A 27,583-nucleotide genomic window follows, 5' to 3' on the forward strand; every position below is an offset into this window, starting at 1 on the left:
TGTGTAAGCTTGTGCATGTGAGTGTTTCAGGGAGTATATGTAGCAATTCCAGAAAAAGAGCTGTAACTTGAGGCCACTGTCATTAAATAATTTTTCAACAGTGTCTGCTAGCAATTTATTGTTTTGGTTCTTACTTTTCACATTTGGCAACTAAGATTCATTAATGTTAACCTAAAATAAAATAAAATCTTTTGATAGTTATCAATAAAACAAATTATTTCCATTCTGTATATGCTTATTTAAAATGGTTATTATAAATGTCTTGAGTAGAAAAACATCACTTTCTTTTAATAGCTTATAGGTTGCACTATTCAGCTATTTTTGGCTAGCACTAGAGAGTGCACAGTTATGCAGTTTGATTGTGATTTACTTAACTTAAAGTTACCTGTTCTGGAAACATGAAAGCTCAGTTTAGCATATGCATGCTCCCTTACACTACTAACAGGAATTCGCATTTCCAAACTAAGGAAGTCAAATGCCAATCTGTTATTCCCTGGAAGAATCCTGAGGAAATGTAATTTATGCATGAAAGAGGTAGCTCACAAGGCTTCTGTTTGACTTGTTCTTGAGTGCCACTTATCAGCCAAAGACTCATTCATAACAGCTAGTATTAATAGAAGGTCTAGAGAGAGTAGCACATTTTACTTCAATAAGCCTCAGACGGTCATGGAGATGCTCAGCCAATTTCAATAGCTGACACCAAAAGATGGGAACTGTGCATTACAAGGAGGGTTATTGTTGAAGTTCTAAGAGTGTACATTTCCAGAAGAGTCAAACAACATATTGCTTTCTCCTGCTTATATCTTGCAAAATTATCAAGGCATTAAAATCACATAAATGTAAACATATACAGAGGATTACTAACAGTTCCTTTATTTTTGCCAGCTACCATATGTGAACAGAATACATAAAACACTCTCTGTCATGTACTCTAAGGGACCACTTTCCTTTCTTATGTTCACAAGGCATTTGAAGTGAATGAGAAAAGTCAACTTAGTATGAACTGTGGTACATGCGACAACAATATAGGATATAAAAATCCTCATATAGCTATCCTGGACTTCAGCTCAGAGTGGGGATGTGTATTCTGGAGCAAAAGTCTTTAAAAATATATCAACTGATATAAAGCAGATAATTGGTAAACCCTAACAACGAGAAAACCGTAACAATTATTTGCTGTCCTTTCTGTAATACTGTCTTAATATCAGGATTCTGGTTTGGTAAATTTACACTTACATTATAATAACATTTTCAGAACAATAACTTTTAATAGAGAGTTAGGTAGCCATGTAAAATACATAGCAGCCATTTAAAATACATAGCAGCATATAAACAACAGCTGAACAATATCACAGCAAAAGCCGCTACATATTTCCTATGTAGTTTGTAGTATGTTCAATTACTACAATTTTAAATACTAGAAAGTTTAAGCTATAGTGCCATAAAATCCACGTAGCATAGTTATTAGAGAGTGTATTATATAGAAGAGATTTATAGCAGCTACATTTCTACTAATTGTATCTTTAAAAGGTTCTCTTCAATGCTGGGAGTTACAGATCTTAATTTTAATGTTTTATTTATTTATTTATTTATTTATTTATTTATTTATTTATTTATTCATCCGTAGACAACTTGTGTTGTATGGATGTCGTCAACTGTATACATGGTATGAGTATATACATAATAGTACTTCTGGTAGTACATATTTCTATGGTGAAACTTAATCGTTTGTACACAAAACAAATACAGACCAATCTTAGTTACAAATAAATATAAACTTACAAATGTATTCTTGCATGGATTACACAAAACAAATACATACTAGTCTTAATTAAAGATAAATATAAATTTACAAAGGTACTCTTGCATGAATTGAGGTGAACACATGTCATTTACAGTATTCTTTGACAGTATAGTAACATTTATCTGCTAAATAATTTTTTGCAGCTTTCCTAAAGGCATGTATTCCAGTTTCAGCTTTGATCTCCTCTGGAAGTCTATTATACATTTTTAATCCATTAAATAATAAACTATTTTGGGTTTTTGTTTTGTTTTTTCGTATGAGATGCAAATGGTGGCAGGATCTAGTCCAGTGTTGGTGTATAGATCTGTTCTGTGTGTACTGGTCAATGTGTTTCTTTATATATATCACAGTCTGAAAGATGTATTCACATGGTACTGTCAAGATTCCCATGGTTTTGAATAAATCAGTACAGTGAGCTCTCTTGCTGCTTTTTGTTATTATTCGTACTGCCCTCTTTTGCAGCTTGAAAATTGCTTGTATGTTCTGCACATTTGTACCCCAGAAGGTTATGCCATAGCTAATTATTGAATGTACATATGCAAAGTATGTCGTCTTAGCACATGAACTATTACATACTGACATAATTATCCTGAGTGCATAGCAAGCAGTAGCAATTTTCTTTTCTAGTGCTGCAATATGGTCAGTCCAGTTAAGCTGTGAGTCAACATGCATTCCTAGGAATTTTGTGTTTGTGACACAATCTATAAGTTCATCTTTAACTTTTAGGCTTATGCTATTATGTTTTTTATTTATGTGGAAATTAATACTGTTTGTTTTTTTAATATTGAGGGTTAATTTGTTGCTTACTACCCACTTGCATACATGATCGAGAGTTTCTTTAGCTTTGTCTCTCAATTTTTCTGGTGACTCGTCACTGATAAGGATGCTGCTATCATCTGCAAATAGTATTGCTTCCCCGTATTTGACACTCTGGGGAAAATCATTGATATATATTAGGAAGAGTATTGGCCCTAACACACTCCCCTGAGGGACTCCTATGTTAATATGTTCTGGTTTGGAAATGTGTTTTGTCAATCTGCTGAACTTCGTTTGTGAGATCTCTACACACTGTACCCTATTTTCCAAGTACGATTGAAACCAATTATTTACTGTTCCCCTTATTCCTAGTGCCTCCATTTTGTTTAGTAGTATTTTGTGATCTACCGTGTCAAATGCTTTGCTAAGGTCAAGGAATATGCCTGTTACATGTTCACCTTCGTCAAGTGCTTCTAAGACAAAATTTGTGAAGTGAGCTACTGCTGAACCTGTGCTTCTTCCTGGCCTGAAACCAAACTGTTCTTTACACAGTAGGTTGTACTTGTTTAGGAAATCCATTAGTCTCTTTTTCATTATATTTTCTATTACCTTGGAAAAGGATGAGAGTAATGAGATGGGCCTGTAGTTTTCTATATTTTCTGGATCGCCTTTCTTAAATAGAGGCAGGACTTTTGCACATTTTAAGTATTCTGGGAAGCAGCCTGCAGTGAAAGATTCATTTATGATGTGTGCCAAAGGATGTTGTATGCTGTCAATGCAGTCCTTCAGTAAGCACACTGGCACTTCATCTAAACCTGCTGATGTTTTATTCTTTAGATTCTTCACAACCATCCTTACTTCTTCTGTAGAAGTCGGTAACAGTAACATTGAGTTATCCATATAGTTCAATTTTTGTTCAGGCTGTTTTTTGCCAAACTTTTGCTGTAGCTTGGTAGCAACACTGCTGAAGTACTCATTTACAGTATTTACTAGTGTATTTGGGTTATGTATAATAGCACCATTATGTTTAATTTGAATGTTTACTGTTTTTAATTTATTACTGTTTGTTTCCTGTTTGGTAACAGTCCAGGCTGCTTTAATTTTATTTTCTGCCTTTTCTATAATACTGTCATTGTGGGCTTTTTTTGCATCTCGTAATACTCTTCTGTATATTCTTTTATATGTGTGGTAGTAGTTTAGGAAACCAGGATCACTATGGTAGTTTTTTAACCTGTTCAGTTGTTTGAGTGTTGCAGAGGATTTCCTTATTCCTTTGGTCACCCAGGTATTTCTTTTGTGTGAGTGTACTGCAGTTTGCATCTTTGGGAATGCTTCATCAAATCTAAGTTTAAATAGTGACATGAATTTAGAAAATTTCTTATTTACACTAGTTTCAGCATACACTTCTTCCCAAGTTATACTGTTTATTTGCTTGGCAAATTCTGATCTGTTTGGTTTGGAGAAAACCCTTCTGTATGTGTATGTTTTAGTTGTATTGTCTATATTTATGTTTAATTTTAGGATTTGACAGGAGTGATCAGAAAGGCCAAGGTTATCTACAATAATTTCACAACTTTCTTTATCTATGTCTGTGATGATGTGATCAATTGTTGATGATGAGTTTTTGGTTATCCTCGTGGCTCTGTTAACTAATGGTGATAACTTATAACAGCGCAATATATTCAAGAATGAGTTACAGAATCTATCTGGGTTTTGTGTGTTTATATTTAAGTCTCCACAAATGAGAACCTTCCCTTTAGGATTCGAAGCCATGTCTAGAATCTGGATTAGTTTTGCAGCGAAAGTATCTATATCACCACTGGGTGAACGGTAAATACATATTATAGTTAACCTTTGTGCCTCATCTGTCTTGCTTATCTCTATGGCTGATATTTCTATGTGTTTTTCCTCACTTACAGAATTAATATCATTTCTGATTTTATAGGCAATTCCTTGCTTAACATATATACATGATCCACCACCTCTAATGGTGGTTCTACTATAGTGACATGCTAGTATATATGAGTTTAAATTTATTAATGTGTAAATGGACTTTCTTTTTTTAAAAAAAAAAAAAAAAAAACTAGTGCACTTTGTCTTCTTCATCCTATTCTTTGAACAGCCGGTGTGGATGTTATTCTTTGTTTTTTAAAAGAAAAAATTAAAAGAAAGATGTCAAATATTAGATATTCACTCATATTTTTCAGTTCATGAGTCTGTCAGCCTTAGTCCTATCGTTCCTGTTTTAACAGACAGTAAGTACACTCTCCTTCTCTGTTGCAAATATCATGTTCATTCAAAAAAGAAAATTAACTACTTACCAACACTGATAAGGCCACCAACCAACCAAATGCTTCCCAATAATTCCTTTCCCTTTATGAAATTTGTAACAGATGTGTATATTATTGAGATGAACAATCCAATTGCCAGCATTATTCCAAGGACAACAAATGGCAACATCATGTACTTGCTGCGCTGTGGAATAAAGAGTTTATTGTCAAATAATAATTTTCAGAATCATTCTCAAGCAAATGCTCTACAGATATGACTTAAATGTATTATGAGTTTGCCAACTAATTTATAGATAAACTTAAATATGCCCATAGTCGCCAAGTCATTTATGTGGTGTACTGGTATCATTTTATAGCCCATTTAGTTGTCTGTAAAGATTGTTGCAACTGCTATGTCCATAGTCAGTATACAAACAGCACTACTATGTCTCAAATAATATTTTTAGAATTCCTTGTTTTCAGTTGCTAAACTGAGGTGCAGGGTTTTAGAGTATAAGAAAAATAGCCATGAAATGTAACTTTATGTTTGCTTGCACCTACCTCCCCTTAATAAGAGGTAATGTCATCTGTCTTTAATGTGCCATATTATTCAATCATAAAAAATTCAGAAACCTTTTAAACTTGGACAAAATGTACTTTTTAATAGCTAGGGTTCATTGTGAAGACATTATTAACATATCTGGATGTTGTAATGAAAGAATATACATTCCAAATGAGTGAAAGCACCCACTATCTGCCAGATTCATGATATGGATTGTCAGTGAAATAGTTAACCAAAATGAATGGATTACTATTTACATTTTTAATAAATTGTGTAGTTGAAGTGCACACACACACACACACACACACACACACACACACACGTGCGTATAGAGCTACATTGTCCTGGCTTGACTACAGTATACACACACGTGCGTATAGAGCTACATTGTCCTGGCTTGACTACAGTATTGCAGACTAGTTGTGGTGAGAAGTTGTGACAGGTGGAGAGGGTGAAAGGAGTGAAGAGACTGGGAGAAGAACAGAAGGGCAGAGGTGAGGGAGACTGACAGCTGTGAAAGAGTAGAACAAGGGAATGGCATAGGAAGAGCCTACCTGGTATAGGAAGTAGAAGTTGTGTCTAGTGTCATACTTTTAGATTTTCTTTCTGGTAACCAGAAAATTCATTTAAGGAATAAAATGACTTTTTCTCCCATATTCCTTTGACTGTGTGCTTAAAGGCATTAATGTTCCTTATTTGGGTGATATTGTTTGGAACACAACTGAATAGGTACATCCCCACATATGCTACAGTTGGACTGTTCTCAGTTTTCAACAGTTTCTTGTCTGGTATTGATGAGCCTCCTCGTTTTTCTTAAAATTACTAATGTTCTAGTATTGGGTACCAGTATTTTATATTTATTACTGTTAAAATATTTAGCAGTTTGAATTTTGGCATGCAGCTCATTTTAGAGGAGCTGCAATCACTGAAAGTAAGATGAAACATTTGGATTCCAACACACTCCAGACAAATTATTTGAGATCCACTGGATGATATCAACCATGACAGATGGATATGTGGTTCCATGGTCTATAAGTTCTCCCAGCCTCAGTTCTGTTAGGTTATCCTTTATGCAGCAGACATTATTAACACAGAGACAGTTTGTCAACATGTCATGAGGGCCATTGAAATTATTTGACTCTATGCACGTGTGATTATAAAATGTACAATGGTTCATGGTTCTATGAATGCATGCGGATGCAGAAGCAAGCAGAGGAGATTTTAGATATTTTATATATGTCTGACAGGAGAACTTGGAGAAATGGCCTTTCATCTTTAACTCAAAAATTAATCAAAAAATGGGAAATCCTGGATAGAATAACGAAATATTATGAAAAGAATGGATTGTTGCTCACCATGTGGAGGAGACATTTTATTTATTTATTTTATTTTATTTATCCATCCGTTGACAATAAATATTGTATGGATATTGTCAAGGGTACATGTAAACCATTTCAAAGAAATGGGACCCAAACAGTATATACGTAAAAAAGTACAAAGCAAAATAATACAATGAAGTTAATAATAATACAATGAAATTAATATAGCCTATATGCATCCCTGCAGACAGGCACAACAAAAAGACTGCTGTGTATTTAAGCTTTTGTTTAAAACTCCTAGTAGAAAACATACATACACATTCACATAACCATACAAAGCTTATGAAGAAAATACTTGTATACTTCCACTCTGTCTACCCTCTGTACTTTGCACAAAGATTTTATGCAAATTAGCAGTAGGATACTAAAAAATAAATTTCAAACATTTTACTTACTCTGATTGCTCCAATAACTAGTAGTCCTGAGATGAGAACTGTCATCACAAGGTTTATGGCTAGTATAATTTTCACTGAAAAAGAGCAGACATGATAAGTAAGAATCATTGGATAACAACACACTGTCAGTACGGTACAAAGAAAAAGAATGAAAATTAGTTGTGATATAAATACAAAAATCTCTTCAGCAGACATCATAGTTATATATACATGTTTGTGACAGTAGTATGCAAACAGATGACCAGCTTAAAGATTTTCATGATGTCCATTCCCAGGTGCTGGGCCATAACAATCTGCTCTTTGTCAAAGTCACTTACTGTATTTTATGGACTATAAGATGCACTTTTGCTTCAAAAAATTGTCTCCAAAATTAAGGTGGGACTTATACTCAAAATTATCATAAAAATGTCCAGTGTTTGATTTAAAATTCCCACCAGTCTTAAAAATGGCCATTCCACCCTGCCATCACAAACCCAGAGCACTCTCTATTCTATGACGTGTCACTGCAGTCTATGGTGGCAGTGAACTTGAACTGAAAGTGATTTGTGTTATTGGTTAGTTATTTTTGTTAGTGGCTAGCTTCATAATGGGAAAAAAAGGTATTCATATGATTTGAGCTATAAACTGAAAGTAATAGCATCCGCAGAAGAAGATGGAAACAGAGCAGCTGAGTGGCATTTTGGCCCTCCACAAACAGAAAAAACCATTTGCAATTAGTGGGCTAGTGAAGAATAACTGAAAAAATTGAGGTACACTAAATGTGCAGATAGAGGACTGAATGCTAAGTGGCCAACACTAGAAGATATCATACTGAAATGGATTCAAGGACACCATAAAAGTGGCACTGAAATTAATACAAAAACAATTCAAATACTTGCTTTTAAGCTAATGCTACAGTGGAACTTAACAGACTTTAAGGCTGGAGTTGGTTGGTGCTACAGATCTATGAAGTGTCATGGACTTAGTATTTGAACCAAAACCAAAATATCTCAGAAAATACCACAAGAATATGAAGAGAAAATATTAGTTTTCCATCACTTTATTATTCAACATCAAAAGAAAACCAGAGTAAAACTAAGGCAAATAGTAAATAGGTATAAAATTCCTCTGACATTTGATGTGCCAAGTAACAGAACCATTGTCATGGAAGGTGCAAACTGCAACTATAAAAACAAACGGACCTGAAAAAATGCCCTGCACTGTTGCCCTTTTGTGTTGTGCTGACAGTACTAAACTTAATCCAATGATCATTCTCGATCTGTTGTGCTGACAGTACTATACTTAATCCAATGATCATTTTCAAGTGCAAAGAAATGCCAAAACCTTTTGATATACTGCCAAGCGTTGTTCATGTAAATGACAAAGGTTGGATGGATGAGGCTGGTATGAAATTTTGGTTTAACAGACTGGGGGATTGAAGGAAAGATATTTTATTGAAGAAGAGTTGTCTTCTTGTGCTAGATCAGCTTAGTAGGCATCTGAAAAATTCTCTGAAAGAGAAACTGAGACAGGGAAGTACAGAGATTGCTACTATTCTGGGAGGACTTATTTCACAATTGCAACCTGTTGATGTCTCAATAAATAAACCAATTAAAGTGTATATGAGAGAGGAATGGAACAAATGAGTAATGAATGAAATCCAACAGGAATTCACAACATATAATCAAACAAGAGTGTCAGTGGCTAAAACTGTCATGGTCTAGAGTGACAGAAGATATTATTGTTAAATCTTTCAAGAAGCACAGCATAAGTAACGTTCTTGATTGGAGTGAAGGCCATCTTATATATGAAGAGAACAATGATGTCAATGAAGAGGAAGAAGAAGATGAAGAAAGTCAGTTTGGTTTTATAAACTAAGAATTTTTTATTTACTTTGGCTTTGCAATCTAAAAAAATGGTAAAAATGTTACTTTTTAAAAAACTGCTTAAAAATTAAGGTTCATCTTATGGCCCACAGAATCCTATAGTCCATGTTAAGTGTCCTGAAATACAGGGTGTCCCAAAAAGAATGACCCAATTTTAAATAGAATTATTTATTAAGAAGAAGGGCTTAACACCAACAAATTGCATACTATATTACTCAGAAAAGACAGAAGTTTAAAAAAATCCATCATAAATGTTCAATATGTCCTCCACTGCTGCATGGGCGACACCTAGCCAATAGCCAAATTCATCCCAAACTGAGTGTAAGGTGTCTTCTGTCACTGAAACTACAGCAGCTGATATTCTGGTTCTTAGTTCTTCAATGTCACAAGGTAGGGAGGAACATAAACACATTGTTTAACATATCCCCACAGGAAGAAATCATATGGTGTTAAGTCAGGTGACCTAGGAGGCCAAGAGTGTAAAGCCTGGTCTCTCGGTCCTGTATGCCCTATCCAATGTTGAGGCATGTTGGCATTGAGGAAACTGCGCAGAGCGGTGGTGCTCCATATTGCTGATAGATGAAATTGTCAGAGTCAAGTTGTGGGAATAACCAGTTCAGTAGCATTGCAAGATATGATTGTCCTGTTACAGTTTCTTCCTCAAAAAAGTAGTGTCCATAAACCTTGGTTTGCGAAACAGCACAAAAAACATTAACTTTTGGTAAATCACATTTATGTTCAATTGTTTCATGAGGATTTACAAGCCCCCATATATGCACATTATGATGGTGAACCTTACCGCTAATATGGAAAGTTGCCTCATTGCCGAATATCAACCGTGACATAAAAGTGTCATCTTCCATGTCCTCTACAATAGCACTGCTAAAGTCCACTCGCTTCACTTTGTCAGTATCTTGAAGAGCTTGTACCAATTGTAATCGGTATGGTTTGAGGGCTAAATGATGCCGTAACACACGCAACACTGTCATGTGTGGTAACACAAGTTCTCGGCTAGCATGACTTGCGGAGCTCCACTCAAATGCTCATCAGATTTGTTCCACTGTTTGTACAGGAACACATGGCCGGGTAGGACTTTTGCCTTTACAGAGGCACCATGTTTCTTCAAACTGTTTATACCACTGTCAAATGTTCTTTGGTGATGGTGGTTCAGCACAAAATCGAATATGAAATGCCTGCTGAACTGCAATCACTGATTGAGTATGAGTAAATTCAATAACACAATATGCCTACTGTTGTGTGGATGCCATATTGCATGAGACTGGCTGCATGCTCCAGATCAGGGCTCGTAGCGACATCCTGCAGATTTTTTCTGAAACTCTAGACCATGCCAATTACATCTAGTGCTGTTTCAGTTACCTAGTGACATTTGTCTCAGTATTATTACAAGTTAAAAATGAGTCATTATTTTAGGGATACCCTGTATATGTTATAGACATAAAATCAAATACTTGAAAATGACATAAAAGGCTGAAACCTCTGTTGTACTTAAATAAACGATAAAACACTCATACGGTGGTTGTCATGTACAATAAATATTACTTAAGTTTGACTATGCAGATGTGTCAAAACTCCAAATCCTCTGCATATACAAATAATATGAATATAGCTTTGTGTAGTCTTTCTCACAATTTATCACATGTGGAGATTTAAGATGTAAGTAGTTAATCAAATAATTATTTATATAAAATATTATATTTATATAAAATATTAGCTCCATGAGGTATTGAACATAATATTTTATGATGTTTCCATTGTATATATATAATAGAGGGGAAACATTCCACGTAGGAAAAATATATCTAAAAACAAAGATGATGTGACTTACCAAATGAAAGTGCTGGGAGGTCGACAGACACACAAACGAACACAAACATACACACAAAATTCAAGCTTTCGCAACAAACTGTTGCCTCATCAGGAAAGAGGGAAGGAGAGGGAAAGACGAAAGGATGTGGGTTTTAAGGGAGAAGGTAAGGAGTCATTCCAATCCCGGGAGCGGAAAGACTTACCTTAGGGGGAAAAAAGGACGGGTATACACTCGCACACACACACATATCCATCCACACATATACAGACACAAGCAGACATCTCACATGTCTGCTTGTGATATTTGTGCTGTTTTTGATGATAACTCTAGTATGTTTTAAATATTGACTTTTATCTCACAATCTTTGCCAAAATTTAAACAGATTGAGTGGTTTGCTTTCTCAAAGATTTGCCCTTCATTGCTGGTGATGGACCTGAGTTAAGTCCATATCTAGAGGTTATATGTACACTCTCTGCTAACATCTATGGTAGGTGTCTCCCTGGTGACTGTTGCTGTAGCTCATCAGTTGTTTTGTGCAGCAGTCATTCATTGCAGCATTGGAATCCAGGATCCATTTATCTTGAGAATTTCTTCTTTTTGTTAAATCTGTTGCCCAGTCTATGAATTTCAATGGGTTCTCTGAACAAACAGGTCTAAGTGTTATACACTGTGAGAGCCTGCATGTCAGCAAATTTTATTTCTTGGTTAGTGTCATGTGACACTTACTCTACCATGACTAATTTCCCTCCAGCTGTCCCAATCTGCAGTACTGATTATGTTTGATGATCCTGGTGTTGGTGGATTGTCCAGTCATTCCACCACAGACTTTTCCACATGTACATGGTACGAATGAACTCTCAACATTGCAAGGAGGTCTCATTTGTCACCCGCCAACCTGAGATGCTCTCTAATCTTCATTGTTGTTTTGTATCTGTCACCCTGACATGTCATAGCAATGGGTATTAGGTTTCATAACACTTCTTACATAACTGCTGGCGTACCCATTGTTCATTGTAACACATTCCAGATGTTTCATGTTGCGTGCCAGATATTACAGCACACATATTCATCTTGCATGAGTTATGGCCATATTAATCATACCTTTTTCCTGGCTTTAGTGATGATTTGGTAGTTTGTGCAGGTATAAGTGATAAGAATATGACCAGGTGAAATGTGTATTTTCATTTTTTACTGCCAGTGCAGCACTAGTGATCACCATTTCTCATAACCAGCACATTTAGAAAGAGTAGCTATTGATCCTCTTTTACCTCCAGAGTACATTTAATGTCAGAAGGAAGGTTGTTCAAGTGTCTTAGGAAGTCATCGAGCTGTTGAGCTGTACATCACTATAGCTTCGCACAACACAGGTATCATGACTGTACCTGTACCACACCTTTGGTTTGAAAGGTGAGAAGTCCAGCAGCACCTGCTACTCAAAACGTTCCATGAAGAAATTTGCAACTACTGCACTGAGTGGACTACACCGTGTGATGCCTTCCAGTTGTTTGTAGAAATTGCCATTCCACATGAAGTATCTCATGGTAAAATGCACATGAAACACCTTGGTGATGTCCTGTGTAAAATCACACTGAGTAACCTGGAGAGTAATTGACTGGCACTTTTAGTAAACAAAGAAACAACATCAAAGCTGACCTGGCCCAAGTTTTAGTCTCTTCAACTTCTCAATGAAATATGTTTTTTATGTACATGTTGGATTTTTTCACGTGCAGATGAAACAGACAGACCAAGTGTTTCACCAGTTTATATATCAATGAACCATGAACACTTAGTATCAGTCTTAATGGTTTGATCAATGAAAGATGGAAGTACAAAACTGTTCAGGAAAGACAGGAATGCAGCATTACAAACCACTTAGGAATGAAATAGATGGGAAGTCCAGTGCAGCGAAGATGAAATGGCTGCAGGAAAAATGAGAAAAAACTGAAAAAGAAATGATCATTGGAAGGACTGACTCGGCTTACACAAAAGTCAAAACAACCTACAATGACATTAAAACCAAGGGCAGTAACATTCAAGAGTGCAATGGGAAGAACGAGACGATAGATACAAAGAGTGCACTGAACCCTCTGTGAGTGGGAGGACTTGCCTGACGACATGTTAGAAGAAGAAATTAGAGTTGACAAGGAAGGCATACGGGATCCAGCATTGGAGTTAGAATTTAAAAGAGCTCTCGAAGACTTGAGAGCAATTAAGGCAGAAGGGATAGATAACATTCCATCGAAATTTCTAAAATAATTGGCGAAGTTGCAAACAAATGACTATTTAAGTTAGCAAGTGGAATCTGTGAGACTGGTGACATACAATCAGACTTTCAGAAAAATATCATTCACACCGTTTCGAAGATAGCAAGAGTAGATAAGTGTGAGAACTATCACACAGTCAGCTTAACAGCTAATGCATACAGGCAACTGACATCAATAAAATACAGAAGAGTGGAGAAGGAAATTGAGGATCTGTTAGATCACAATCAGTTTGGCTTCGGGAAAAGTAAGACCACAGAAAGGCAGCTCTGATGTTGCACTTGATAATGGAAGAAAGACTGAAGAAAAAAATCTCAACCTACAAAAAGTGTTCAACAATGTAAAATGGTGCAAGATGTTCAAAATTATGAGAAAATAGGAGTTAACTGTAGGGAAAGATAGATAATACACAACATTCACAAGAACCAAGAGAGAGCAATAAAACTGGGAGACCAATAGCGAAGTTCTGGGATTAGAATGGATGTAAGACAGGGATGAAATGTTTCACCCCTACTGTTCAATCCATACATCGAAGAAGCAAAGGTGCGAATAGAAGAAAGTTTCAAGTGTGGGATTAATGAAAGGATATCAATGATAAGATTCAATGATGACACTGCTGCCCTCAGTGGAAGTGAAGAAGAATTATAGGGCCTGTTGAATGAAATGAACAATTTTTTAGCACGTGGAATGAGAGTAAATTGAGAAAAAGACAAAATAAATGAGAATAATGAAAACTTAACATCAAAACTGGTGATCATGAAGTAGACTAAGTTAAGGAATTCTACTACATTGGCAGGAAAATAATACAGAATGGATAAAGCAAGAAGTACATAAAAAGTAGACTTGCACATGCAAAGAGGGTACTTCTGGTCAAGAGAAGTCTGGTAGTAGGACTTAATTTGAGGAAGAAATTTCAGAGAATGTATGTTATGGGCACAGCATTGTTTAGTGGTGAATAGTGGACAGAGGGAAAACCAAAACAGAAGGGAATCGAAGCATCTGAGATGTGGTGCTACAGAAGAGAATTAGATGGACTAATGAGATAAGGAATGAAGAAATTTTCTGCATAATCATTGAAGAGAGGAGCATATGGAAAACTGTCAAGAAGGAACAGGATGGTCGGACATATATTAAGACATCAGGGAGTAACCTCCATGGTATTAGAGGGAGCTGAAAAGGGTAGAAGAAGACAGAGGTTTGAGTACGTCCAACAACTAAATGAGGATGTGGCTTGCAAGTGCTAGTCTGAGATGAAGAGGCTGCAGCATGAGGTATTCATGGCAGGTCACATAAAACCAGTCGGAAGAATGATGACAAAGAGAGAGAGACAGAGAGAGAGGACAGATCTTCAGTGTTGCGTAGATTCCTCTGCACTTACACCAGGAAAGAAGAAATGTTGATTGATGAGTTCATATTCCTTGTGAACCTCTGCATCTGCATACTAAGCTTTTAGTATATCATCAGATCTAGTACGTTACATTTCTTTTACTCATTACAATGGTTATATTTTCCTTATCAGCAGGAAGAACCTATATGCTTTTGTCAGCAGTGAGTTCCAGGTCGCAAGCTGATGGTTTAGTTCAATGTAGTAACCTGCTGGTTTCAGTCTCTATATTTCCTTGGTTTTTGAAAGGAAAATTTTGGATAGCCACTTCAGTGGACAGACAGTTTGTCTCAGGTCAGCGATCATTCACTTATGTTGACAACTGTACATGACGTGTCAGTAATCGACTTGTCAATTTGTTCTTTCCCTTTCAAATTTTCTCTTCAGTTGTTCAGTTCAACAGTCGAGCTAATACTGTGTGCTTCTGTCAGTGATGCAGAAGATTTTGTCCCAATCATCACAGTGCATAATGCCACTGAGGTGATAGAAAATGTCCATAAGTTCCTAAGTCTCTCCCTGTTGTATAAATTCACTCATAAACAAAGCTTTTTCCATCCTGTCATAAATACAACAAATTGGGTCAGGTGGAGAAATTGGTCATGGAGGAGCACACACTGTATGGGACAAAACACTTGATAAAATATGCTGACATGCAGGGTCTCACTGTGATTCAGAGAAGGCACTGAAATACATAAACGTGAAATTAGTTTTAACAAGAATGAAAAAAGAATCAAGAAAAATGGAGCCTGGATTCCCATTCTGCAACAAATAACAATTTCAAGCAAAAATGGAAGAAGTACACTAACAATAAACAAGGGCATGCCTCTCACAGAAATTAACACAGAAAATACACATAACATGCAGCCATGGACTAGACTCCAATCCACCACTAGCAATGGAAGGTGAATGATTGACAGTGCCAACCACTTGTGGTGATGAAATATCAGAAAAATCATTAGACAAAAATAGACCAAAGATTCCAATATGAAACCAACAACCAGTATGTCAACCAACAAGAGGCTACAAAAGCCCCAACAAGTTTGTGGTTTAACTGTTTTGCCTTTTCTCACAAGGAGTGTACACTAATTCTATGAGATTTGGGACTGTATTTTGGCATATTAACTGTTTGACTTTTGGATCGTTAAGATATTTCAGGACTTGCCATTAATGCTCCATTTAAAAGGACAGTAGTTTAAGAGGATATGATGTTACTTGTTCATTATACATGCAAGCCTTACTGCACTTCTAATATCTTCCATGTTAAGATACAACTTTACTTGAAGCTAGCATTTAAGGCATTGTAAGACCATTATTTATAAGTTTCAATGTACTAAATGCAAAATGCCCCAACTTAAGATTTATTTAATTTTATGATCGTGTGTGAAATATGTTTTATTTTCAGCCAGAGCAACGGTTGGGCACATATGTAAGACAGTGCAACCTACCCTTAAGATTATGTAAATGAGCTACGGTAATTTAGGGTCATACATTTACTCAACTGGTGCTACTTAATTGCTGGTTGTTAATGGTAGCAAGAGGCATCAAGGTAGCAAGGCAACACAAATCTGGGACTTTACAAGTTTTCGGTTACTATTATTAATGGTGATATAAGAGAAAAGCATTTCACTGACTTTGTTTATACTAAAATGGCAGCATGTGGCCATCTTAAAGAGCTCCTGGTAAAGCTACAAACTACTGTTTTTGTTGTGATTTTGCTACTAATGCATAAGAAATTTGTCTAAGAACATAAACTGCGCCAAGGAAAATAATTATCTTTGTAAGAAAGGAGCCTTATTCTAACAGCAGCATGATTCTGTTAGATGAATTTTCAGAGTCAGGCTCATATTCATATATAATGTAGGAAAGTGACTTATGAGGTATTGTTTTAATTTAATATTTAAGGATTCTTGGCATCTACTGCTTCCCATTTTCTGTAGTCAGCAAATATATCACTGAATTGAAGGAGCAGTAAGATACTTTGGTACTAACAAGCGTTAATATTAATTTTTCCTGTAGCATAACAGTTATACAAATTCTTTTGCATTTGTGCTTGTATATGACAGTCATGTACATCACAGTCTACAGCTTACAAAGAAAACAGATGATGTTAATGTTACACTGCACACCTCAGATAACCAACCATCAGTGTTAACCAGAATTTACATCTTCTCCAAATCCAAATATTTGGTAAATTTTGGAAGCAGTGGTTAACATTTTTTGAATACTTAGGATTTCCAATTTCTGAGTGATGTCTGCTAGCAACATGACATTTGCCCCATAATATGAAATTACATTCTCACCCTTAGACTGGGAAGCAAAATCTTTAGAGAAATAACTTTTAGTTTTATTAAAGTTTTCACAGTTCTTCTTAAATTCACCCTTATTATTAGCCACAAACATCTTCAGGGAGTAAATGTATTGGTGTGTGAGTGTAAGAACCCTGTCTTTCTTAAGCCTATTCACACTACATCGCAAATAAGATCTATCCAATCATTTTTGCCTGTTGGTCCAGATTTTACAATAACTTCTTTTATTTTTCAATATTTATATTTGTTCTTTGTCATATATCTTTTGTACCTTTCTGCCTTACAAGAAAGGAAACTAGTTTTAATTCCCAATAATCAGATAATGACTGCACATTATAAATGTGCATGTTCCCTTAACCCTATTGTGGTTACCTCTTTTTCAGTTATTAGTAAACAGTGGTTGCTTAGTGGAATTTCTTTTCAGTCTCTGTGAAGTATCACAATGATGTACATCATAGTGCATCAGAAGATAAATTCTTCTGTTACATACAAACATCATTATAGAGTAAATGCTCTAATAAATAAGTGTACAAATTCTAAAGAAATATTTAAATACTGTTGTTACTTTTTCATTAATTTTCTTAAACTGTAAAATTTGAAATTCAGGTAGGCAGATTGATATGCCACAAAGACTGAAAAGAATGCTGTGAAGCGAGCACTGTTTACTAATAACTGAGAAAGAAGTAACCAGAATATGGCTAAGGTACACATGCACATATAAAGTGTGTAGCAAATGTCACATTATTGGGTATTAAAACTAGTCCTTTGTTATAAGACAGAAAGGTGTAAAAGTTACATGACAAAGTAAGAGAAGAAGTTAATTTAAAACCTGGAACAATAGGCAAATATGATTGACTAGATCTTATTTCTGATGCATTGTGAGTAGGCAGTTGCTACAAGAGATACAAAAATAACACACTGGCCTTGCTTCACTGCTCAAAGTTCAGACTGACTTTCTGTAACCTAGTGCTGTGAGGTCCTTGTGTTATGGGATCTGTAAATAAGCTTAAATTTCTGGGACTGCAATTCAGCAGGTGGACTGGAATGAGGGATCATGTTGAGTGGGGTGGACAGAGGGAGAAAGAGGCAGGAAGCAGGAGGGGGAAGCTATTGGGTAGAGCGTCTGGGGACAGTGGCTTTACAGAGATTGACGTTGAGAAGATTATTGGAGTGCAGCACATTCTTCTCTCCTGTAAACCTCACTCTCTGACTCTCTGTTAATTCAATGTTCCCCTCCTCTGTCCTGTCACCCCCTCCCCCCTTTCCCCCAATCCATGTCTCCACATTGTCTTCACTGTGCACCTCACAAACTCACTGGCCCAGGTGCCTTGTGTCATATGCCTAGCTTGTGCATCTGCCAGCCCTCGCTCCTGTGTCCCTATCCTGCACACCTGCTGCCTCCTTCCAACCCGCCACCTGCCTGTCGTCAACTCATCCTTCCGCTTCCCACCTCTTTCTCCCTCTGCCCATCCCACCCAATACAATTCCTCACCCAGTTCACCTACCAAACAGCAATCCCAGCATTGTGGTCCATCTGGCAAAATACAGGTGCACAGGTGTGTGTGTGTGTGTGTGTGTGTGTGTGTGTGTGTGTGTGTGTGTTTGAGAGAGAGAGAGATTATTTTATGAGCAGAACTTACCAATTAGAGGTGGCAATGTGTCAATCACAATTGTCTGCATCTTCACATTTGTAACAAGAACAAAGATAAGAGTAGCAATTGCAAGAATCTGAAACAAATAAATAGACAATAGTATTATGCTTACAAACCAACAAATTAATAACAGCAAAACTTCAAATGATATTTAAAGATGATGCATCAAATTTACAATTATATAATTATTTTCTACAACAGCTGTGGTTGTCAATGTAAAATTAATACACGCATTATCTGCCATAAATGAATAAACAAATAGCCATCAGGGAATGTAGCAAAAAGAGGAAGATATTCTTATGCACATGATTTACTCCTCCCCCTTTTTCTGTGCACTGCAGCTCTTGTCAGCCATTGACTTACTCAACAATCTGCTTCAATCTATTGCATTAAAAGCCAGTGTTTCACCGATCAAGTCAAAGCCAGTGTTTCACCGATCAAGTCAGAAAACTGAACAATGAAAATTCTGGGTGGAATAATAACAAAATGGAAAGGACAGATTGCTACTCACCTCACAGAAGAGGCATTGAGCTACAGACAGATACAATGGAAAAGAATAGTAGGAATATTCAGCTTTTGGACTAAGTCCTTCATCACACATGGAAACACACACATTCACACAATCACAGCTCACACACACATGGCCACTGTTGTCTCCAGACAGCAAGGCCCGGATGCAGCTGTCCCTGAGGTGAGCAGCAGTCTTAGCTGGGATGGGTAGTGGGGGTACAGAACAGATGTGGGGCAGGGAGGGGGAGGAATAGCAGAACAGAGATGGATAAAGGTGCTAGTGCTGCCTATGGGAACATGCAGGGACATGGTATGGACAGGATAGGGCTGCTAGAGTTGAGGTGGCGTAAGCAGATCCCTGACAGCTTGTAGTGCTGTTGCCAGCTTTCAACTCTGAGCAGCTACCCCTGCAGCAGTCTACATAGCTGTGACAATACTAAGGTGTTCCCATGGAGACATTTGCAAAATCGCATTACATTATTGACTGAAGTAGACCCACGATGCTGTCGTACCCAGCCCAAAGCAACTGTCAGGAATCAATTTATACTGTCTCAACTATAGCTGCAACACTGGGAGGCTGTGGAGGGTGGGGGAAGGGGGGGGGGTTGTAGAGAAGGGATTGGATTGTGCAGGCAGGTTGGCATGATAAAAGTGGGAACTGGAAAGGGGATAAGCAGACAGATGATAGCAAGTAGCAAAGGTTGTTGCGAAGGGAGTTACAGGAATGAAGGCCATTTTACAGGGAGAGTACCTATCTGCACAATTCAGAAAAGATGGTGTCGGTAGAAAGAATACACACAGCAGAAGCTGTGAAGCAGTTGTTAGAGGGAAACACAATGTGTTGGGTGGCAGACTCAGCAATTGAGTGGTCCACCTGTCTTTTGGCCACAGTTTGGTGCAATTCATATGGACAGACAACTGTCAGAGGTCATGCCCACATAGAATGTGACACAGTGATTGCAGCTAAGTTGGTTTATCATGAAGGTGCTTTCCCAGGTGGCTCTGTCATTCATGGAGTAGGAGATGCCTGTGACAGGACTGGAGTAGGTGGTAGTGGTAGGATGTATGGAACAGTTCCTGCATCTAGGACAATTGCAGGGGTATGAGCCTTGAGGCAAGGGGTTGGGAGCAGGAGTGGAGTAGGGGCAGACAAAGACATGCATATGTTGGGTGGGTAGGTGGAATACCACTGTGAGAGGGGTAACGAGGCTATTTCTCACTTCAAGGCACAATGATAGATAGTCAAAACCCTGGGGAGAAAGTGATTCATTTACTCCAGACCTGTGTGGTACAGAATCATGAGAGAATCACTCCTTAGATGTCTGGGAAGACAAGGCACATGAGATCTGTTTCTGGACAAGGTTGGGAAGTGGCATATTTGAAGAGGGAATGCTCAGAACTGCAGGTGCTGACCCTGGATGGCTAGGTTGTATGGAAGGGACTTCTTCATGCAGATTTGGTGCAGCTGTCGAAGTGACAGTATTGTTGATAGTTGGTAGTTTCAATGTGGGTGGAGTTACTGATGCAGCCATCCTTGAGGTGGAGGTTGACATTGAGCAAGGTTGCCTGCTGGACTGAGGAGCACCAGGTGAAGCAAATAGGGGAGAAGGTGTTGATGTTCTGGAAAAATGTGGATAGGTATCCTCACCCTTCATCCAGATCATGAAGATGCCATCAATAAAATTGAACCAGGTGAGCGGTTTGGAGTTCTCTGTGGTTAGGAAGGATTCCTCTAGATGGGCTGTGAACTGGTTAGCACAGGATGGTGTTATGTTGGTGCTCATTGTTGTACCACAGATTTGTTTGTAGGTGATGAGGTAGTGTTCAGTGGCAGCAAGGCCATGGGCATTGGGGATGTTAGTGTAGAGGGAAGTGGCATCAACAGTGATGAACAGGATTCCAAGTGGTAAAGGAAGAGGAACTGTGTAGAGTTAATGGAGGAGACTGTTGGTATGAAGATAATTTATTGAAATATTTTCAACCCCCATCTTAAAGTATTATCATTTGGGGCAATGCCTCTATCCATGCAGCATGTAGGTAACTAATATTCCTGCAAAATATGCATTTAGTCACATAAATAAGCTATCAGTGAAATATAAATAACAGATATTTGCTATAACTGAGAAAATAAGGGCATTTTTAAAAGTAGCAGTGTCCCAATAATTTTACTACATTCAATTTAGCCTGTGTAAGCAGAAATAATGTATAGCAGTTCAACAGTTGTTTATTATTAATGCATTTTCTAAGAGCTGCTTCTCTTTGTTAATATGTACTTTGTGACTCACTTCACAGCCATGCAGGTTCTCCTTCATTTTTTATTTATCTATTTACGGTATTTATTTGCACTTCTAGTTCCATAGGAACAAACTGAAAAGCCAATCTCCATGGTCATGAAATGAGTCAGTCATTACACAGGCAAAGTTAATAAAAAATTAAATAAAATTTACATGAATCCTATGCAGATGACAAGCTGCTGGGTGTGTATCAGAATAATTAATAACATAACACAGTTTGTTGCTTAAAATTTTTCCACAAATTCTTGAACAGAACAGAAGGAATGAACCATGAGGGAATTCTTCAACAGCTGCATGGGGTAGCCGCACGGTCTGCAGTGCCTCACCATGGTTCGCATGGCTTCCCCCCCCCCCCCACCCCCCCTCTCCTCTCCACCGAAAGTTCGAGTTCCCCTTCAGGCATGGGTGTGTGCATTGTCCTAAGTGTAAGTTAAAGTTACATTAAGTAGTGTGTAAACCCAGGGACTGATGACCTCAGCAGTTTGGTCCCATAGGAACTTACCACAAAAAATCTTAAATTTAGAGTTAAAAGCATGAGGATTGCTGCTATGATTTGTTAATTTTTGTGGTAGTTTACTGAAAATGGATGTAACAGGATACCATGTGCCTTTTGGCACAAAAGTCAAGGAGATACAATACAAATGCAGATTGCATTTATGGCTAATATTGTTAACAAAAAAAGTGTGTATTGGAAGGCTGATGTCAGAAGTCCCAGATTCCTGGACAGGGGTCAAGAAGAGGTTCATGAATTTACACTGCATATTACTCAAACTGCTTGTTTCTGAGACAAAAATACACGTTGTGCACAGGAAATGTCACCCTTGAATATGAAGTAGTATGTTATAACCAAATGAAAATAAGCAAAGTAGACAAATTTTAGTGTTAGACCAGCACTTATTGTGATATTGTTCTGATGGTAAATATATCAGCACTTTGTATCTGAACAAGATCCTGAGTATGAGTTTCCCATGACAGCTTACCATCACTCTGAATACTCAGGAATTTGGAGTGTTCAGACTCACAAATCATATGCTCATTTGTGTAATCAAGCTGCCAGTTTTAGCTGAATTTTATGTCAGGAACTGTGAAAGCTGAGCCTTACTGTGATTTACATTAATAACGGCATCCATGGACATGATGAATGGGTGAATATTCAACTGTGAAACTCTCTCATTAAATTTGTCCATTTTCTCACAAAAATCAATACCTAAATATTCAATGTGCTCTTTGTAGTATTTAGCTATCTTATTTTATTTCTTGATATTTCTTTCTGAGTAGTCCAAACCTGGAAACACAGCTTAGGACTAATTTAGACATGGAATTTTATGCAAGGCAATAGCCATCATGAGACTTAGATGATAAAAAGTTCCATGTGTTATGTATGCACTATTCTGTCTTTACTTTTGTTTATGATCTTTACATCTCTAGAGTCAGTTTCTTAAGCTAATGGCAAGAAAGGTTCATACCATTTCTAGGAGTCTTAAAGGCGCCAGTTTCTTCTACATTTATTCATTTGCAAGACAGCATGTTCTTTATTCTGTGGCTTATCAATGGTTGGAAGACTTTTTATTGACTCTATGACCCTTGAATTAGCAGTAAAAATACAAATAATTAGACCACAGTGACATCCTATGGGTTAAGAAGAATTAAAAGTGTTTATCTAGCTCAGCAGATATCTCAGCAACTGATAGTGGGCTATAAATGAAGTAAAACAGAAAAAATACACAAAATGGCTCTATGAATAGATTAAATATTTTTAATTACAAGATTTGTGGACCACAAATATGTGAATGAATGAATGAATGAACGAACAATAATTTTTCTGAAATAAGTGCCCTTGTATTTCAATACTTTTAGAAATTGGTATAAATTTATGAAAATTTAGTGGTGTGCCTATTTGGAGAGCACAAGACAAGTGTAAATAAATTTCCGATACTTTTCTGCTCACCGTGTATACTTTTATAACTGTAATTGAATTTTAAGGCATTTGAGCTGTGCACAGAATCAGAGAATGTGTGAATACTGACTCCTCCAGTAATCTGTTATTAATATGCCTCTGCTGATGTAATCACAGGTCACTTAGATGAATCAATGCTTTCTCTCTGCTGTTATCCTGTAAGTCCATACACATTTTGTTTTACTTCAAATGCTCAGTATCTTATAGTGTTCAAGGACCACAAAAGAAGATGTAATTTCAGTTTGACCTTTTGTAATTCATAATACAAAAATTGTTAGTAAATTGTTGAAACTGAATAAGGGACTCAAACACTTCCAGTAACATTAAACGTCATTTAGGTACTTGTCTTCTGGCTAGAAGATACTGTTTTAGGAGGGAAGCTATATATCTACAGTAAGATTACTTTACTAATGCACAAACAAGTTTTGCCTTTATTTTAGTTTCTGCTCCTCATTACTGGATTAATTTTTTGATAATAAAGCAAACTTTTATGTAACCTTCCACATTTTACCAAAGTCATGCAATGCAGCTATAGCAAATAAATACACAAGTGCCAGGAATTTTGTAACTAATCAACCATGACAATAACCACTATGGAAAATGAATATTACATTTTAAAGTCCCATCAATATTGACATCACTAGTGCTGGAACTTTGCTTATTTTTGACATGGTTAGTGAAAAGAATTGACCTGTCCTGGCCTTGTTGAAGGAAGCACTCCAGTTTTCACTTGAAGTGATTCATGAAAATCAGAGTAACTGCTGGAGAATTTGAATTCTGCTCTTCCCAAATGATAAAACTTTACACCACATCACTGCAAAACTTTCACTGCTGCATGCAAAAGCCTGTGGCAGACCAGAGGAATTTCCTCTATTTGTGTCTGTCTCACAGATGAACCTAAAGTTTCTTCTTGTCACTCATTTCTACACACACTTTACAAGCTCTCCACAGGTGCTTATGATACAATGCTGGCTAAGAAATTCTGAGAGAAAGGATACAACATGGAAGATTTTGATTTTAACTACAGCCTCAGTGACATTAGCCACATTAAATTTTTAGACACTTTAGCACTGTAACTGAGACTTGTGACAAGTTAAAGCTGTATGTGAAACAGAAACTCATACATACATCATTGCATTTTGTGAGCAGTGGGCTAATATTTACAATCTGGCACACAGTTTCACAGAATACTCTCGTCTAAAGTACAGACACATGTTTTCTCATCAACTGAGTTTCTTATGGCAGCTTCTTCCCATAACTGATATTGTAAACTATCTCCAATTATTTTAATGTAATTCTCACTTATATCGCTTACACTGTACTAATCCTCTATCAGCAGGTTTTAATGTGATCATTTCGCCTTCATATCCAGATGGAAGATTAGGTTTTAGGCGCATCCTCTAGCCCATTATATAAAATTCACATTATAATACAATTACAAGGGCGGTTCAGAAAGTAACCTCCGATTGGTCACAGTGCGGGTTGTGGGGGGGAGTAGCGACGCCATCTGTGCGTTCACGCACTCAACAGGTCAGTCGGCATCAAGCCGTGGTCGAGTGAACGTCGTAGCTGCGCTAGTTTAGTTTTTGTGGCAGTTTGAAATGTGTGCTGCAATAGAAAACCCCGCCAAATGTGAAGTGCGTGCTGTCATAAGGTTTTTTACAGCCAAAGGATATTCTGCAGCAGCTATTCATCGTGAGCTTTGTGCCGTGTACGGACCAAGAGTTATGAGTGAAGGAGTTGTCTGTGAATGGGTACGTTTATTTAAAAGTGGACGAGAAAACGTTCATGATGAAGAGAGGAGTGGTAGACCATCATTGGTGACTGACGAACTCGTTCAGACAGTTGATGCAAAAGTTCGTGAAAATCGACGTTTCTCAATGTCGGAGTTGTCTACTGGTTTTCCACAGATTTCTAAGACTCTCTTGTACGAGATAGTGACAGCAAGACTGGGTTACCGTAAGTTCTGTGCACGATGGGTGCCCAAAATTCTTACCGACCACCACAAAACTCAAAGAATGGCCTCTGCATTAGACTTTCTGTCACGTTATGAGGACGAAGGAGAACCATTGTTAAACAGAATCGTGACCGGTGACGAAACCTGGATTAAGTACGTGAACCCTGAGACAAAAGAACAATCAAAGATGTGGGCACATTCAAATTCGCCTACCAAACCAAGAAAAGCCTCGCAAGATTTTTCTGCCAGAAAACTGATGGCAATGGTGTTTTGGGATGCCAAAGGGATGTTGTTGGTTGAATTCATGGAACGTGGTATGACCATTAATCAAGACGTGTACTGTGAAACAATAAAAAAGTTACGACGGGCTATACAGAACAAACGCCGTGGTATGCCGACTTCCGGTATCGTTTTTTTGCACGATAACGCCTGTCCTCACTCTGCTCGCAGAACAATGGCCCTTCTTGAGTCCTTCAAGTGGGACGTTATCAACCATCCACCTTACAGCCCAGACCTGGCGCCAAGTGATTATCACCTCTTCATGCATTTAAAGAAATGGCTCGGGTCACAGCGGTTTGATGACGACGAAGAGCTCAAAGATGCTGTCACAAGCTGGCTCCAGGCACAAGCGGGTGATTTTTATGCAGAAGGAATTTCAAAGCTTGTGAAGAGATACGATAAGTGCCTCAATCGCTATGGAGACTATGTAGAAAAATAGTGCAAAGATGTAGTTGTAAGATGTATATATTAAAATATTTTTATTTAACTTGGTGTATTTTTTTAAATCAACCGGAGGTTACTTTCTGAACGGCCCTCGTAGATTGCTCCTAACAAAAAAGTCATGTTTCTTGCACTTATCAATGCACTGGAAAAACAGCACATTAGAAAAATATGCATCTCTGGCACACAGTTCAGCTTTTCTCCCAACACATGTGCAACAACAATGAGTTATATTGAAAGTTACATTGTGCAGACCGTATACACAATTTGTACCATCATGACTGGTTCTGATAAACTTTTTTCCATCATGCTTGAATTACAAAATTAAATTCCATCCAAACAGTCTCTGGAAGGCCCAATGGCATCGACTGACCACTGAGTCATCTTGAGTTAATAGGTGTCACTGGATGTTAATATGAAGGGGCATGTCGTCAGCACACTGCTCTCCCAGCCATTGTCAGTTTTTGTGACCAGAGCTGCTACTTCTCAATCAAGCAGCTTCTCTATTGGCCTCACAAGGGTTGAGTGAACCTCACCAGCCAACAGCACTTGGCAGACCTGAATGCCCATCCATCCAAGTGCTAGTCAAGCCGACAGCACTTAACTTATGTGGTCTGATGGGAACCAATGTTACCACTGCGGCATGCTTGAGTTACACTGAACCCTGAATTTCTGTGTCTCAGTGAATATTTGCCATGGTTACACACAACAGCATTGGGTGATTAGATTATAGTAAAGTAATATGTAGTCTCACTTGCACATTAAAATTCATTGGTGACTGGGACCTGATGTCAATGATACACTGTCATGTTCCCCTTTTGTAAGCATTCTGACAGTTTGATTATGTAAGTAGCTTTGCATTTGAACATTAATATCAGTAAACTTACATTTTGTTTTGTTGGAGGAAACTTGAAAATGTATTACTGACATCTAAAAGCAGCCCTTATTAAATTTTAATGTGCAAATGAGACTGTGTATTACATGCTAAATTTATAGTGGTAGTTTTATGAAGCAACCTGTACCATAATGTTAACTATGCACAAAGAACTGAAGATGGCAGTACAGTACAAATAAAAATCACTGCTTTGGTTAACATGAGGTACTGAAATTGGTAGTAATGCAAAATTCAAAGTTATTGATTTAATTTTATAGAAATATGTTTGACTTTTAGTACCATTTCTTAGGGTGCTTTAGGATTTGTAATGAAATATCCATCTGCAGTTTTTAATCAAACTGACAACAAAAAGTAGATGGTTAACAAGAGCAGAGCACCATATTGTTCTTAAAATCATTCTTCCTTATCATACAGTGAAAAATAATAAAAAGAAGAAGTCACTTACGATGCCAAGTAGCCCTGTGATGATGGTTCCCCACTTAAGGGAGCCACAAAAGCAGCATCTGTCTAGGATTGGCATTTTTCCTGTAGTATCTGGAACAAAATCAACACAAACAAATAATGTATGAGACTGAACAATTCAGATAAGGGCTGAAAATGAGAAACTTCTGTGCAAGGTACCCGACATATACTAAAATAATAACAATCACAAATTATAGTGATTAATGGATAGAATACAAATTACTCTGTTTCTATACCCACTGTCTAATAAAAGAATTTTAAATACACTGAAAGTTAATAAATTAAGTAAGTTTAACACACAAATGATAAGTTGTAACTTCCTGATG

General features: G+C 37.3%; 1 protein-coding gene across 1 annotated transcript in view; it reads right to left on the bottom strand.

The window, feature by feature from the left end:
* LOC126235709 (uncharacterized) overlaps positions 1 to 27,583 on the bottom strand; it is a 233,384-nt gene that overhangs the window by 13,507 nt on the left and 192,294 nt on the right. Inside the window, exons 3-6 of the mRNA XM_049944470.1 lie at positions 27,241 to 27,329; positions 18,451 to 18,538; positions 7,167 to 7,240; positions 4,882 to 5,035 (exon numbers count right to left, since the gene is read on the bottom strand). Coding sequence (XP_049800427.1) covers positions 4,882 to 5,035; positions 7,167 to 7,240; positions 18,451 to 18,538; positions 27,241 to 27,315 — 391 coding nt within the window. The 5' untranslated portion in view covers positions 27,316 to 27,329. The remainder of the gene's footprint in view (positions 1 to 4,881; positions 5,036 to 7,166; positions 7,241 to 18,450; positions 18,539 to 27,240; positions 27,330 to 27,583) is intronic.

Source organism: Schistocerca nitens, chromosome 2 (genome assembly GCF_023898315.1).
Source record: "Schistocerca nitens isolate TAMUIC-IGC-003100 chromosome 2, iqSchNite1.1, whole genome shotgun sequence".
Classification (NCBI taxonomy): Eukaryota; Metazoa; Arthropoda; class Insecta; order Orthoptera; family Acrididae; genus Schistocerca; species Schistocerca nitens.